Source organism: Podarcis raffonei, chromosome 9 (genome assembly GCF_027172205.1).
Source record: "Podarcis raffonei isolate rPodRaf1 chromosome 9, rPodRaf1.pri, whole genome shotgun sequence".
Taxonomy (NCBI): domain Eukaryota; kingdom Metazoa; phylum Chordata; class Lepidosauria; order Squamata; family Lacertidae; genus Podarcis; species Podarcis raffonei.
Genome location: NC_070610.1, coordinates 22,911,076 through 22,925,265, shown reverse-complemented (window position 1 = coordinate 22,925,265; position 14,190 = coordinate 22,911,076). Strand labels below are relative to the sequence as shown.

The following is a 14,190-nucleotide window of genomic DNA, read 5'->3' as shown; positions in this document are numbered from 1 at the left end:
GAAAGAGGGAGGTATCTGAGCTCAGGTGGGCTCAGGCTATTCACTGAAGCCCAAACAGGCTGCCACAACACAAGCAAATCAGTTGTCAGAAATGCTATTTCATTACTCAAGCATGAGTTACGCATGTGCATTGGACTCTGACTAAACTCATCGCGAAGTGGGGCGCTTCTGAGATATCTAGGACTTGGCAAAGGTCAAGTGGGATCCCTCCAAGGTGACACAAGTCAAAATGGGGAACCCTGAGTTGTTCATAGCACAGTGGCAATCCAGACATAGGAAGAAAATGGTGCAGAAAAGAATCAGCTGCAAGCAAAAGCAAGCTTAACATAATGCCATTTGAAAGATACCAGGGAGGGACAGGTCAAGGGGAGTTATTTGATCCAGAAAGTTAACCCCTTAGTTATTCCCAGGTCTGCATAAAGTGTGTACATGCTAATTTTTATCTGTATAGGTGCAAATCTAGGTTTTCCCCAAATTCAGCTCAGAAAGACTGTGCAATGCTGTCCAAACTCACTGTCACAAGTACGGCACAATTACATTCAATGCAACCCCTTGGAAAATGAACGGGACTTCGGTAAACGCAGGTGTCAAGCACATCAGACTTGCGGTCGATTTTACAACATAAAAATATATCTGCAGATTCACAATTTTATTCCATGTCTTCAGTACACCAGATGAAGCTTGTTTGGCTAAAAAACATAAATACATATCCTGAAATTTGGTCTGGCTGCCATGATTGGTACACAGATGGGAGAAAAAGAAAAATCAAGGTGTGTCTTCATAAAATACTTTTGCATAGAAACCACATCGAACGCATTCATGAAAGCAAACCAAAAATGTCTGATGAAGTGGACTAGAGTCCATGAAAGAGTATGCCATTATAATAATGTGTTTTAAAGTGCCACAGGACTCTCTGTTGTTGTTTTCAAACCAAAAGCACAAAAACTTGTCAATCTAGTTACTATACTAACTACAATACCGCACGAAAACTGGCGTTAACGGCTTTCACAGACGGTTGGGAAATATCTTGTTAAAATATTATACCCAGGAAAGAGAAATTACGCTGTGGCGTGCAATATCAAAAATTTCAGGTCTCATCCATCCAAAATCTCCAGAACTGCTCACAAGGTGTCATTCAAAAACTCATGGCATTGAGCCAGTATTTATGCTGTTTAGCTGCGGTTGCTCATGGCCTTCAGGATTCCAATTCTCAGGTTCCACCACGCCCCACTTGACATTCTGCTGCCTAAACCAAGGCTCTTCAGGCTTCTATAACAGAGATGCGGAATGTGTGGTTCTCCAGATGTTGTTGGATTACAGCCCCCTTCACCCCTTGCTATTGGCCACGCCGGCAGGGGATGGTGCGTGTTGGCGTTCCGCGACATCTAGAGGACCACAGGTTAGCCTTGCTTGCTCTACAACATCAGAACCATCCATGGCATCAATAAAAAGGTAGGCAAAAAGGACCACACCTTAACAGTGCAAAGAGCTAAGACCACAAAGCAGAAGACAAACATACAAGTACCAAATACAACCCCAGTTCTGCATACAGTCTATAAAAAAATATTCTGTAGATCTTGGGCCAGTGCTAATTGTGCATCATAAAGAACGACAACTCAGAGAATCCTGAATAAACATTATTTCCATTATTATGCCGGTACACAATTAATTCCATGAAAAGTGGACTGCCAGTATCATGACTGCTCAGCAAAACTATGTGCAAACTTCTATTTCACAGTGGTTTGGACATGAGATGCATGGCCATCAGAAAATTACTGTTCACAAGTATCAGACGGTTCCCCCCCTCCTTATTGTTTCATTCAGATGTCAGTACCACATCAACAATCTCTTCCACGGTGAGGCATGTGCAGATACCTAAATGCAGTTGTGTGCAACTTTTTGCTGCAAGCAAGGATTTGTGGAGTGGAATCTTTACCTAACAGATTAGAATAGGGATAGAATCAGCAGGGACACTTCTTCCCAAGCAGACTCTCTTTTTCCCAAGGCAGGTTGAGATGTTGAGACAAGAGTATTTATCCCATAATCTCAATGAGAGTCAAGGGTGGCCCTCATTTCAACAGCCATTCAGCCCCCTCTAGTCTTGGCCTATGCAAGGAGGACACTCTAGCTCAGGGGTTTCCCAAACTTGGGTCTCCAGCCGGTTTTGGACTACAACTCCCACCAACCCTATCTAGCAGGACCAGTGGTCAGGGATAATGGAAACCGTAGTCCAAAAACAGTTGCAGACCCAAATTTGGGAAGCCCTGCTCTAGCTGCTTCCCAATCCTATCCCCTCCCAGGCACTTTTTACACCCTTGCTCAGGCACATCACTAAGAACAACCTGCCCCACACTTGGAGAACCACTGAAGGGCCAACCTTTACAGATCAGAACATGCTGTGCTGGCTGGGGCCAATGCAGTTCAAAACATCTAGAAGTTTACAAGCGCAGGAGAAGACCACTCACCAGCAGGAGATCAAAGGCCACTACTGATGAGATCAAAGTGTACTACAAATGAGAATTCGCTGCCTATTAAAGTTTATACAGATATTTACACCTTACCTTTAAAGAGAGCTAAGTTACATTTTTAACAAACACATTTGTAACTGTATTATCTAAAGCCAGCCTTGCAAGTAAGTCTGCAAAGGGTAGTAGCCCAGGCAATTCATCCTGGTCTGCCTCCATTTACTTATGGAGCTTGGAACCCAAAACAAACAACTTCTTTTAAGTTTCCCTGCCCATTTGCCTAGAGGAGATTCCTACCTGCCATGTGTAACCAAGTGAGTGACCATTTGCAAACCCACCCGAAGCACACTTTGCGAGGAAACGAAGCTCCCCTTGAAATTAATGTCCCTATACTTCTCTTGATCCATAAGGTGCTTTCAGCAGACAGAACCATTCAATAGATGTGCATATGTAACTGAATGTTACATCTCTTGTTTGTTTTAATGTGCAGACCTCTTTAACCTTTGGTGTGTGCAGAAAAGCTCCCTGTATGCTGGAAGATGCCTGTTTGAAGATTGAAAAACAGGTTGCCCATAATATAGTTTGGGGGTGAAGAGGACACTCAGCTGCAATTAAGCATTTACTAAGAAATTGCCCTTGAGAAATCAAGATTTAAAAAACCAAAGAGCGCCTTTACTTCTAAATTTATGTAATAAAGTTATCGTTACGTACTAATTACAATATGTACATTTCTGAAACCTAAAATCCAAAACAGTACCATAAAAATGCATGCTGTTGTTAATTTTCATGTTGTCAAGAGGCATGCTAGTTCAAAGTTACATTTACTTTTGTCATTGGCCTTTATTGGCATAAGTTACGTTTACTTTAAAAAGCGACATTTTAAATTTAGAAAGTAAGCCAATGCTGATCCATTTTGGTTTCCAGCACAGTTGTTTTAAAAATTATTATTATCCATATATCTTGCTTTGCACAGCAGGTTTATGTATCGTTGTTCCACGGCACTACCAAGGCCACTGAATCTGGGGATTCAGCCTTCGGGCCAAAGTCATTCCAATAAGCAACTCCTATTTTTTAAAAGTACCTCCCTTACAATGCAACTTTACCACTGAAGTTTCGCTTACTGAGAGCTGGCTGGCACGTGTGTGCACATCACGTTTGCAGACATCAAATGGTGACACATTTCTGTAAAAGTCATCACAGATCCAGGACTAGACGGATAAAATTGCATGACATTACCTAGCAACAAAGCTTACACAACCGAGTGCTGAGTGATGCATATATGCCTGTGTGAACCAGCCCCAAACCTGCATGATTCATGTTCAGTTTTAGCCTCTGCTAATGATACAGGTTACAGCCCTCTTATACCACTTACCTTCAGAGTACATTTCCTCTGACTTTTACAAAATTCGTCCAAGGTAAATAGTGCCAGGATTATCACCCAGCCTCAAGAGCTTGCAATCTGGATTCCCGCTTCTTCCTGACTCCCATTGCAAACAACATTCAAAGCCCCAGTACTGAACTTTCTACTTTTAAGTGAACTGTCACTGTTTTATTCCCCACAGACGAGAAGTTTCATGTTATAAACCATAGCTTGCCGTTCAGAGCTACATAAGCAGTGCAAGTTATCAATAAATATTCTAGCTGGAATCCAAACGGTTGCTTCCAATTCTGCTTCGTGCTGTTTTAGAGGGATTTTGGACTGTGTCTTCTTCAAAAAGCAGAGGCATTAAATTATTGTGGAGCTGTTTTTTTATAAATTACCCTCTGTTTTGAAAACAGTTTGCTGTTTAAGAAACACAAGTCTAAAGTCATCTTAGGTGTATGGAATTGGTTGCACAGTTGTTTGGATTTTGGAGCCTCTTTATAAATAGCCTCAATGCATTTTAGAGCATGCTAAATGTTCCACACCAGATGGATAATAAAACAATACCACCCTAAGATTCTGAATAGAAGGTGATGCCACCCCACAATTGCCCCCCACACCATTCCAAGTGAAACCTGCAACTTTCATCCAGGGGATTAGGCTGAACTATTAGGGAGACGCAACACAGCAGTGGCTACAAAACAATGCCATTTCCCCCGATTCCACAGGTGGAATATTTGCAGGCTTTGGTGGGAGCAACTATTGGACCACAACGCTAATGTAAGGAAGGAGCCATATGACAAGTTTCTATTTACTCATATACTCTCTGCACGCTTGCTCTAGAACAACGAATGGGATCGCTCGAGTGGGTCTGATCAAATTGTCAAGGACCATCAAAACACTACAAGGAGAAAGGTCACCAGCTCATGATACTGGGGGAAAGGAAAGAATTCTCATTACGTTCATAACATGAAAAGCCAGAGAAGGCGACAGAATTGGAACACAGCCATTTGACTCAAGGAGGGGTGAAGCCTTTAAAATTGGGCATGGAGCTCTAATATACGCTTAAGAATAGCAGCTGCATCAGAGCTAATGTGCAAATGAGATACAAAACCTTGGTCTAGGGCAGCAAATTATATAGTGTGCATTTTCAGAAACTGACATTTCAATAACTTATTTAAATTAAAAGTTTCTAGTCCCAAGTATTCCTCTCCGCTACGCTTTCAGGCGGCAACCAGCTGTCCTGGAAAACCAGTTCAAAGGAAGCCGTTCACTCTGGGAGGAAAACCAGCACTGAGAGAATCGGAAAGCTGAAATGTGATGACATCTTTTGAGATCCCGGCAGTTTCGGATGCTGCTCCGTTCCTCAGTTTGGCCGATCCGGAAGACTTTAAAAGCTGCTTCCGTGAAGACTACAATATTTCCAGATCCACGTGGCGCACCTCAGGATTCAATTTCTGAAACGAAAACCATAATGCTTTTAAACAAGCACGTGGGAAGAATGTCAACACCGCACAATGGATCAAATCTTGGATTTGAGTTGAGGCAAGGACCCGAGTTCAGAGCTCTGCTCAGAGGCTCTCTTGGCAGCCTGGAGTGATCCACCTTCCCAGACTGAGGACAGGACAAAAAGGGAGAATCCCATGTACACAGCCCAGAGCTGCCTGGAAGAAGCGTGTGATCAGTACTGAACACATGCAAAATAAATCATTCGGATTTAACATATTATTATTCCATCCTGTCTCTGAGGAGCTCAGGGTGGTTTCCATGGTCTTCTTGGACACTCACGTTACCATGATAAACTGCCTGCGAGGTTAAGAGATAACAACTGACCAGAGGCCACACAACATGTTCCACAACTGAGCAGGGACCTGAATCCAGGCCTCTCCCTTCCAAATTCAACATTCCACTCACTGCTCCACTTTTGTCTTCGTGGACTTGATGATTACGTTTCTGGGCAAGTAGAATCATGGAAGAGTTGGAAGGGAATCTAAACTAAAGCATCCATGACCGTGAGCAACAAATTCTTGATGTAGGCATCCTCAGCTACTTCTTCTGAAGTGCTCCCTTCCATCGCAGTGGGGCTTCTTCAGGAGGCTGTTCCCAAAACGAGGTGGCCAGAGAAGCCAAGACAAGAGCCTTGAGGCCACTCATGGGGAACCTCCAGCCTCTGGGCCTCTCACATTCTGGACCTTGGGGCTCTTCCCAGGCCACACACCATGCCTGTACTCTCTGCACTTTGTGCCTGGCTGGAAGGTGTCCCTGAACTTTGATCATGCATCTTTCTTTGCCTGGCTTTTGGAGGTAGGGCAACTACCGTATTTATCGCTCCATAAGACACACTTTTTTCCTCTTAAAATCTAAGGGGAAATGTCTGTGCACCTTATGGAGCGAATGTGTGGTCCCTGGGGCTGGGGGGGGGGAGAACCCGGGCTTCCCCCGCCAGCCCCGACAAGCTCCTGAGCAGCTCTGGGGTAGCCCGCAAAGCCTCCGCAGGGCAGTGGGGAGCCTTCATCCTGCTGCCCTGTGGAGGCTTCGCGCGGCTATCCCTGGCTTTTGCTGGAGCTGGGGGAAGAGACAGAGCGAGGCTCTCTCACTTCCCCCACCTCCCGCAAAAGCCCCCAAGAGCTGTGCTCCCTTTAAAGAGCTGCACGGAGCATGTATGTGGCTCTTGGGGGCTTTTCCCCGAGGAGGGAGAAGGGCAGCCCGTCAGTGAGGGTCTACCCTTCTCCCTCCACGGGGAAAAGCCCACAAGCGCTGCACGCACGCTCCATGCGGCTCATGAAAGGGAGCGCTGAGCAGAGCCTGGGATGCATATAGGCTCTGCTCTGCGCTCCCTTTAAATCATTTTTTTTCTTGAATTCCCCCCCCAAAAAGTAAGTGCGCCTTATGGTCAGGTGCGCCTTATGGAGCGAAAAATACGGTAGCTTGCTTTTGCATCTGGCCCACCACCGATGTGCGGCCCCCAGAATGTTGTCCATAAGGGAATGTGGGCCGAAACAGGGTTCCCATCCCTGCTCTGGGTCTTTGTTTACAACGTTTTAACCACCCGTGAACTGGAAATGGGCGTATTCACCTAACGGAGCCTCAATTACAGAAGGAGAATATTTCCCCCCGAGGCCAGTTCAGCAAAGAAGTACATCTCCTTCTCCCTTTTCACCAGCCAAACTCTTACCTTCAGCTCCTTCTCAAGCCGGTCGACTTCTGCCCCTAGCGTGTCAATTATATTTTCGCCATGTTTCAGCATGAAATTCTCTAAGTCTTCAGGAGTCGTCACCTGCTGGATTTCCTGCCGTGAAGTTAAGCAAGCAAGCTTTAAAAAGCGGCAAGGGGGGAAATAACAAATATGCTTTCCTATCTTGTAAACGCAAAGACTTTTTCACGTAACGGGTAATGCCATGCTTTAAAAAAATGGGAGCATGAACCTATTTTCACTAACTGCTTAAACTCAAGTGTTGGCACAGAACTGGACTGTCAGCAGGCAGTGGTATCTATTCACTGGCTATATTCATGTTGTGCGTATTCCAAGTTTCTGAGCAGGTGCAGAAAATCCACAGAGCTAAGGACCCTTAAGAATCTCAGGCTTTTATTTATTTTTTTTAAAAGCAAGTTTCTAATGCTTACAGGTGCAAGGTTAAGCTTCAAAGTCTACAGGCATCGCCTGGTGAAATCTCCAAAGCCAGAATTTTATTTGAACTTTTGGTAGGGAGGTGATAAAGCATGGCCAGCTTGCTGTCCTTCTCCAGAAATGCAGAAACATGCTTACAACCACTAAGGAGAGGAAGACAAACTTGCTTAAACTGCACTACTCACTCAGGCTGCAGAATCCTCAGTGCAGAATATGAATTAGCTTAGCACAGCTTTCTGTTTAACTAGATGTTACAAGTAGACCCCATTATTATACACTGTTTACAATATCCTTCATTTTTAAGAACACACTTCTTAGAAGTTAACAAGGCTTCCTTTTTAAAACACACACACACACACGGTTAAGTTTTATAGTAATGAAAACCATACCATGTTAAAAAATGAATTATCAGAGCAGAACTAAATACAAAGGACACGATCCAGGCAAAAGTTAGCCTTTTACATTCCATTTGTTTTAACTTTCCTAGAGCTGAATGTCTGTGAACATTCTAAGGCATCACATCAGCTCAGCCAAAAAATAATCCCCTTATCATTAATGTAGGATTAAACAATTCCTCATTTATATTATTGTGAGCTGTGAAGTAAAACTACATTGTAAATAATTCCCTGTTGTATTTACAGTGGAACCTCGGTTGTCAAACGTCTCTGTTGACAAACATTTCGGCTTTCGAACGCCAAAAACCCAGAAGTAACTGCTTCAGTTTTTGAACAATTTTAGGAAGCTGAACATGCCACGCAGCTTCCATTTTGAGTTTCCCTATTTGTACTGAGGCTTCCGCTTTCAGTTTTCGAACGTTTTGGAAGTCGAATGGTCTTCTGGAACAGATTACATTCGAAAACAGAGGTTCCGCTGTACTTGTCAAAAGTGCTCTACACCAGAATCTATTTCCACTTGAAAACCCACAAGGCAGATTTGTATACAGCCTATAAACTTTAGAGGAATTGTGTATAAATACAAAATACATATACCACTGATTTGGGGTTTTTTAAGTGCACTTAAGAAAAACTACTGAAAACAACCACGCGTATTTATGCATACTTGTAGCAGCTGTTCAATGTCTTGTTTCTCCAGGTAAGACCGAGTAACAACCCGTCCATCAAAGTCGACTTCTGCTTTGAATCTCACTTTACTCATTCCCATATCTGTGGCTTTAACATCATGAATGGCTCTGAGATAAATATTTTGTAGGATGTGGTGGGACAAAGCAAAAACAATTAGGTGTTTCGAGCTGCCCAAGCAAACGGCCACATGACCCAAAACTGACTTTCTTCCCATAAAAATAAATAAATTCCAAAGTTAACTTGAAAGAAGAACTCATCATTCCACCCATGACATGCTCTGTCTTTATTGTTGAGGGTTTTTGCCATCAAATAGGTCCTTCCCCACCCAACTCTCTTACCTGACAGCAGGGTCACTTTCCAGTAACTCTGTAAGTTTCTGTAGCTGGTCAGGCTGGATGGATCTTCCCAGCAGAGCTTCAGTGTTGGTGTAAATAAGGAAGGCTGATACAGCTCCCAGCAGTGTCCCCACACCAAGGGACCCCAGGCTGTCGTAGTATGGGTTACCTGAAAGGATACAGACAGACACAAATTCATTTCTCAAAAGGGATTGCTGTTGTGTGCCTTTTCCATTTCTCTCGGTGGAGATGATCGCTTAGGAATGAAGTTAGCCACGCTATGCTGTGCTCACACTTTTCGCTCTGTAACCTGATGTCGTGGATCGGCTGCATAGCTGTCAAGCGTCCCTTATTTGGCGGGAAAGTCCCTTATCCCAGAGCTGTGTCCCGCTGCTGTCCCTTATTGATGATGTCCTTTAAATTTCCCGGGTTTCAAAGGAAGCAGCTCCTCTCCCTCCCTCCCTGCCGGCCAGGGAGGAGGGAGGCTCCAACTGTGTTGCTTGGCTGCGTTGCTCACCCAATAAGGAGCCTAAGAACGACTGGGAGGTGGAGCTTGCATGCCTTGTGCTGATCACATCGGCCGCATTGCCTGGGGACTCGCCTTTGCTCAGCGCTTCCCAGCGGAGAGGAAACGGTGGTTTTCCTTGCTGCATCCCCTTTGCCAGGTTGCTGCGCTGTGGGAACCACCACTTGAGGCTTCGTTTGGCTGCTGGCTGGGCTTTCTGCCTTTGGCTTGGAGGAGCTCAGAAGTTGAACATACCTGTGCTTGGAAAATCCCTTATTTTGGCTGCTGACCCCTTATTTTTGAGGCTGCTGGTTCCTTATTTTCAAATCTATAAGTTGACAGCTATGATTGGTTGGGTGCAGAGGAATGATGGGAAGAACTAGCTGGGGAAACACCAAGGCAAGAAGGCTTAGAGCATAGCTTTTCCCTTTTCTTGCGAGGAATCCTATTCGGAATAAGGGAATTTCCCTTAAAAAAAGGGAAACGTTGACAGCTATGGCTCAGAGCCCGGGGACTGGTGGCGGGAGAACAATGAGTGGGCAGAGGGAAAAGACTGGGGAGGGAAGAGGTACTGGAAGCTGAAGAGGCAACAGGGCTTAGTGAGCTGGGAGAGTATGTGGCAGAGAGGAGCCCAGAACCAGAGGCAGAAGCTGAAGCAGGAGAGGAGGCCAAGAGGCAGAGGGGAGTCTGGCTGGTGAAGACTCACAGGTGTCTGCAACAAGCTCCCCTCCCCGCTTATCTCCCAGGACCAGAAGAGTCATGAAACGGGTGGAGGAGAGGTTGGCTTCATACAGGCACAGTCTCCAATTGCTTGGAGGAACCCTGGAGAGGAGGGAATTTAGATGGCTGCGTGGAGGTGGGGACTTTCACTCTCAGCAACTGATCCTACTTGCCCAGTAGGGGCAAGACCGAATAGGGATGAGCTTCTGTGGTCATTAAAAGGTAAAGGTAAAGGGACCTCTGACCATTAGGTCCAGTCGTGACCGACTCTGGGGTTGTGCGCTCATCTTGCTCTATAGGCCGAGGGAGCCAGCGTTTGTCCATAGACAGCTTCCAGGTCATGTGGCCAGCATGACTAAGCCACTTCTGGCGAACCAGAGCAGCACACGGAAACGCCGTTTACCTTCCCGCCGGAGCGGTCCCTATTTATCTACTTGCACATGACGTGCTTTCGAACTACTAGGTTGGCAGGAGCAGGGACCGAGCAACAGGAGCTCACCCCATTACGGGGATTCGAACCGCCGACCTTCTGATCGGCAAGTTCTAGGCTCTGTGGTTTAACCCACAGCGCCACCCGCGTCCCCTCTGTGGTCATTAGACTCCAACAAGTCTGTGCAGACTGCATTCTTGCTAAAAAAAAGTTAACTCCAACTTGCCCAGTGTGATTTACTGCCGGCTTGCTCCCAACGCCACGTAATGGATGGGACAAGAGCGACGAATGTAAGTTACAGTATTACGCAATTCACACATCACTAACCAGAAGGGTGAGGAGGGAGTTAAGGTAGGTAGGAACAGAAATGGCCAATTAAGGTCTCCATTTAATTAAAATTGCTCTAACCCGCTCTTCGGGAGAAAAAGTTGTATTAATCATGATCGATAATCATGCTTAAAAAACACACACAGCGAAGACAGCCCCTGCCCACAGACTTACAGTCTAAAAGTCAGGACGAAAAAGGAAAAATGCATAAGAATGGAAGAGCAAAACTAGCATGCTGTTAGAACATTGCACAGGATCAATTGGGTTCTAGACTAGCCTTGACCCCAACGTGCAATTTTTCTATGTGCAAGGTTTTATAGAAGCAGGATTCAAATCTCCAACCTGCAGCACTCCAGTCCAGGAAAGTTTTGTGTCTACTTATCCTCAGTTTGTTTTAAGCACTTGACTATTACTGGGTTTTTTTTGCCAATTGCCTTAGAAGAAGATTAGCTTCTTCTAACTTGCCCTGCTTGCAAGTTAGAAGAAAGTTCTGCCAGGACTCAAACTCACAGAAAGGCTTACCTGTAAGAGAAGTCAGACCCATACAAGTAGCAGCTAATGTCACGCCCAGAACGGCTGCGGTATCTTCTAGCAACACAACATTTGTGCTGGGATCACGAGCCTGCATGACTGAAGATTGAACATGGGTGCAACAGTGAGGTACTGACGTAGCCACACAAGAGTTAAACAAATGAAAACTTGCCAAAGCTTTTAATAAAGTGTTTGCTGCAAAGTAGAGTTAAATGTTGATAATGTTTTAAAATATGATTCTACGGACATCTCAGAGTTCAATAGTTATTATTTCCTTGGTAGCAACAAATTTCAGGAAGCGCTAATGAACGAAAAGGCTTTTCTTCCCATTTATGAACAATACAGGAGACATTAAGCTGTACAAATTCAAAATAAGTAAAAACGAAACCAGAACAGCTTCTTGCTATGTTTTACAAAATGAATAAATTCATCTCACGTTACGTACCATATTGGTAGAAGGATACATCTCTGGCCCGAGCGCTCCTTCGAATTTCATTTATAGCTACAAGAAGAGTAGCTGGAATAAAAGCAGTGAAATAATTGTTTCAGTAAGAGAAAGAACACAAGGGAAACATTTCAACTACTGATGAAAAGACAATGATATCGGGTAAAACAGCAAAGAAAGTACAATATAAGAAATAAAAGAAGCAATGGAAACATGAGTAAAAAATCATACAGCATACTGCAATTGCTACAACAGGCAAATAATAATAATTAAGTGGTCCACTATCAGCAAATTTTCAAATGAGGAGAAGGGAGTTGGGGAACCACTGCTCTAGACTAAGTGAGTTAAGATATCCAGTTCAGATTGGCTTAACTGCCTGCAACTATGGTTCTATATCCAATTCTTGGCAGTGACTTGAAGACCGACTTGAGATGAGCCTAAGAATTTGGGGGAAACCACCCTTTTATTCCTCTGAATTGCAGATTTCCATGCCAATATCAGAGACTTGCTTTTTTCATCTGGTCTCTTTCAAAAGATGTTTGCTGTGCAATCCGAGAAGCCCATCAACAAAAATCCCCTCTCACAGCACCAGCTGTGCGTTTCTTTGCTTCAAGTTCTGTAACTTAAGTGATTTGATCAACACACCTAGATGCCAAATCACAAGTTTTATTTATAGATTTAAAAAACGCCCTCCATGTCAGAAGTTAGGTGGGTGAGGCAAGCAGGAGTTTCATCCCCCAGGACACACACACAAAAACCCACCCACCCACGCACACACAGCACTTTAGATTTTCATGCTAAAGAGTTAAACTATAATAGCTTGAAATGTTATGTGCTTAATTTTGAATGTTCACTTAGGAGCAAGTTCAAGCCTTAAAAAAACTATTAATGCATCAGCAAAGTAATGGCAAAGTAATAACGCGTTTTCCCGCTGGAATACATACCTCCTTCAGACACCAGTGATCCTGCTAAAATACAATAAGCCTAGAAGTAATAGAGGAGAATGTAGTTATACAGTAGAATGCCTTGGAGGAAAACAGTAGGGTTTTTTTTTCCAGGAATAAAAAACAACTTCCTATATTGTGAGACAAGACGGAAGCAGGAGAGCCAAAATATTAAAATTGTGGTAATCTCAAGAATGACAGTGTTCTCGAAGCTACAAACATGAGCCTGACCAAACTGTGGGAGGCGGTGGAAGACAGGAGTGCCTGGCGTGCTCTGGTCCATGGGGTCACAAAGAGTCGGGCACGACTAAACGACTAAACAACAACAATCTCAAGAAGCACTCTAGTCTCCTGACTCATAGGCTAAGGGCCAGGACTGTGTTTTGCCAAACTGGTCAGTCTATTACAATGGTGATACTCTGTAGCAGTAGTGACTTCCTGGATCTGAAGCACACGTAACTCAGGCATACCATAATATGCAACACTATTGACATATTGCATCCAAAATCAAAATTTTATTGCATCAAAAAAAAGGAGACCTAGCAGTAAGATGTGGTCTCTGTCTTTACAGCCTGAAAACATGCCCTACTTCTTGCAATACTTACTTCAAGACCAAGATGGATTGCTTTTTCTGCAGCCCAAATGCTGCCAGCTTACCCATTCCCCTGCCTTCCCCCCCAAAAGGAAAAGAAGCTATCAAACACAGCAAGGCGAGCCCCGCAAAAACTACCCACTGTCTGTGTCCAACGCTGCTGTTCTGCTAGCACAGCGGGCTAACGATATTAAACTTCACTAAAGCATTGTAATTTTCAAAAGACAATGACAACTCACCCAAAGAAGAGATTCTATGGGCTGAGGATTCATCAGACCTATGATGCCGTGATACCATGAGAGCCCTGCGCCCATCATGAAAATGCCAACGCCACTGATCAGGGATGCAATGTAGCGCATGTTTGTGAAGCCATATCTGGGTGGAGATTTGGGAGAGGGAGGAGAGAGAGAGAAAGCATGCAATATTTGCGTACAAAATTCCTTTGTATGGAGTCAGACCGTTGGGTCCACCTAAGTCTGGACTGTCTCTATACTGAAAAGCAGCCAGCTCTCTAGGGCATGGGTAGGCAAACTAAGGCCCAGGGGCCGGATCCAGCCCAATCGCCTTCTAAATCCGGCCTGCAGACGGTCCGGGAATCAGTGTGTTTTTACATGAGTGGAATGTGCCCTTTTATTTAAAATGCACCATTCCTCCTCTGCCCAGTCCCGGACACCAACGCACCCAAAACCACTATCTCCGTGATGCCATTCTCAGTAATCTTGGCTGCCTCACAGTCGCTGTGGGAGGAGGCTAAAGAGTGTGTCTGTGCAAGAAAGGGGGAGGGTGAGTTCGTGTGTACATGTGCAGAGGAGGAAGGTGTGTG

General features: G+C 44.6%; 1 protein-coding gene across 1 annotated transcript in view; it reads right to left on the bottom strand.

Annotated features, from left to right (window-relative positions):
• Positions 1 to 634: 634 nt before the first annotated feature.
• Positions 635 to 14,190, bottom strand: part of SLC30A9 (solute carrier family 30 member 9) — a 33,491-nt gene continuing 19,935 nt past the window's right edge. The window contains exons 11-18 of the mRNA XM_053402834.1: positions 13,607 to 13,742; positions 12,776 to 12,815; positions 11,832 to 11,903; positions 11,378 to 11,485; positions 8,877 to 9,042; positions 8,516 to 8,645; positions 7,004 to 7,117; positions 635 to 5,285 (exon numbers count right to left, since the gene is read on the bottom strand). Of these exons, the coding sequence (XP_053258809.1) occupies positions 5,241 to 5,285; positions 7,004 to 7,117; positions 8,516 to 8,645; positions 8,877 to 9,042; positions 11,378 to 11,485; positions 11,832 to 11,903; positions 12,776 to 12,815; positions 13,607 to 13,742 (811 nt within the window). The 3' untranslated portion in view covers positions 635 to 5,240. The remainder of the gene's footprint in view (positions 5,286 to 7,003; positions 7,118 to 8,515; positions 8,646 to 8,876; positions 9,043 to 11,377; positions 11,486 to 11,831; positions 11,904 to 12,775; positions 12,816 to 13,606; positions 13,743 to 14,190) is intronic.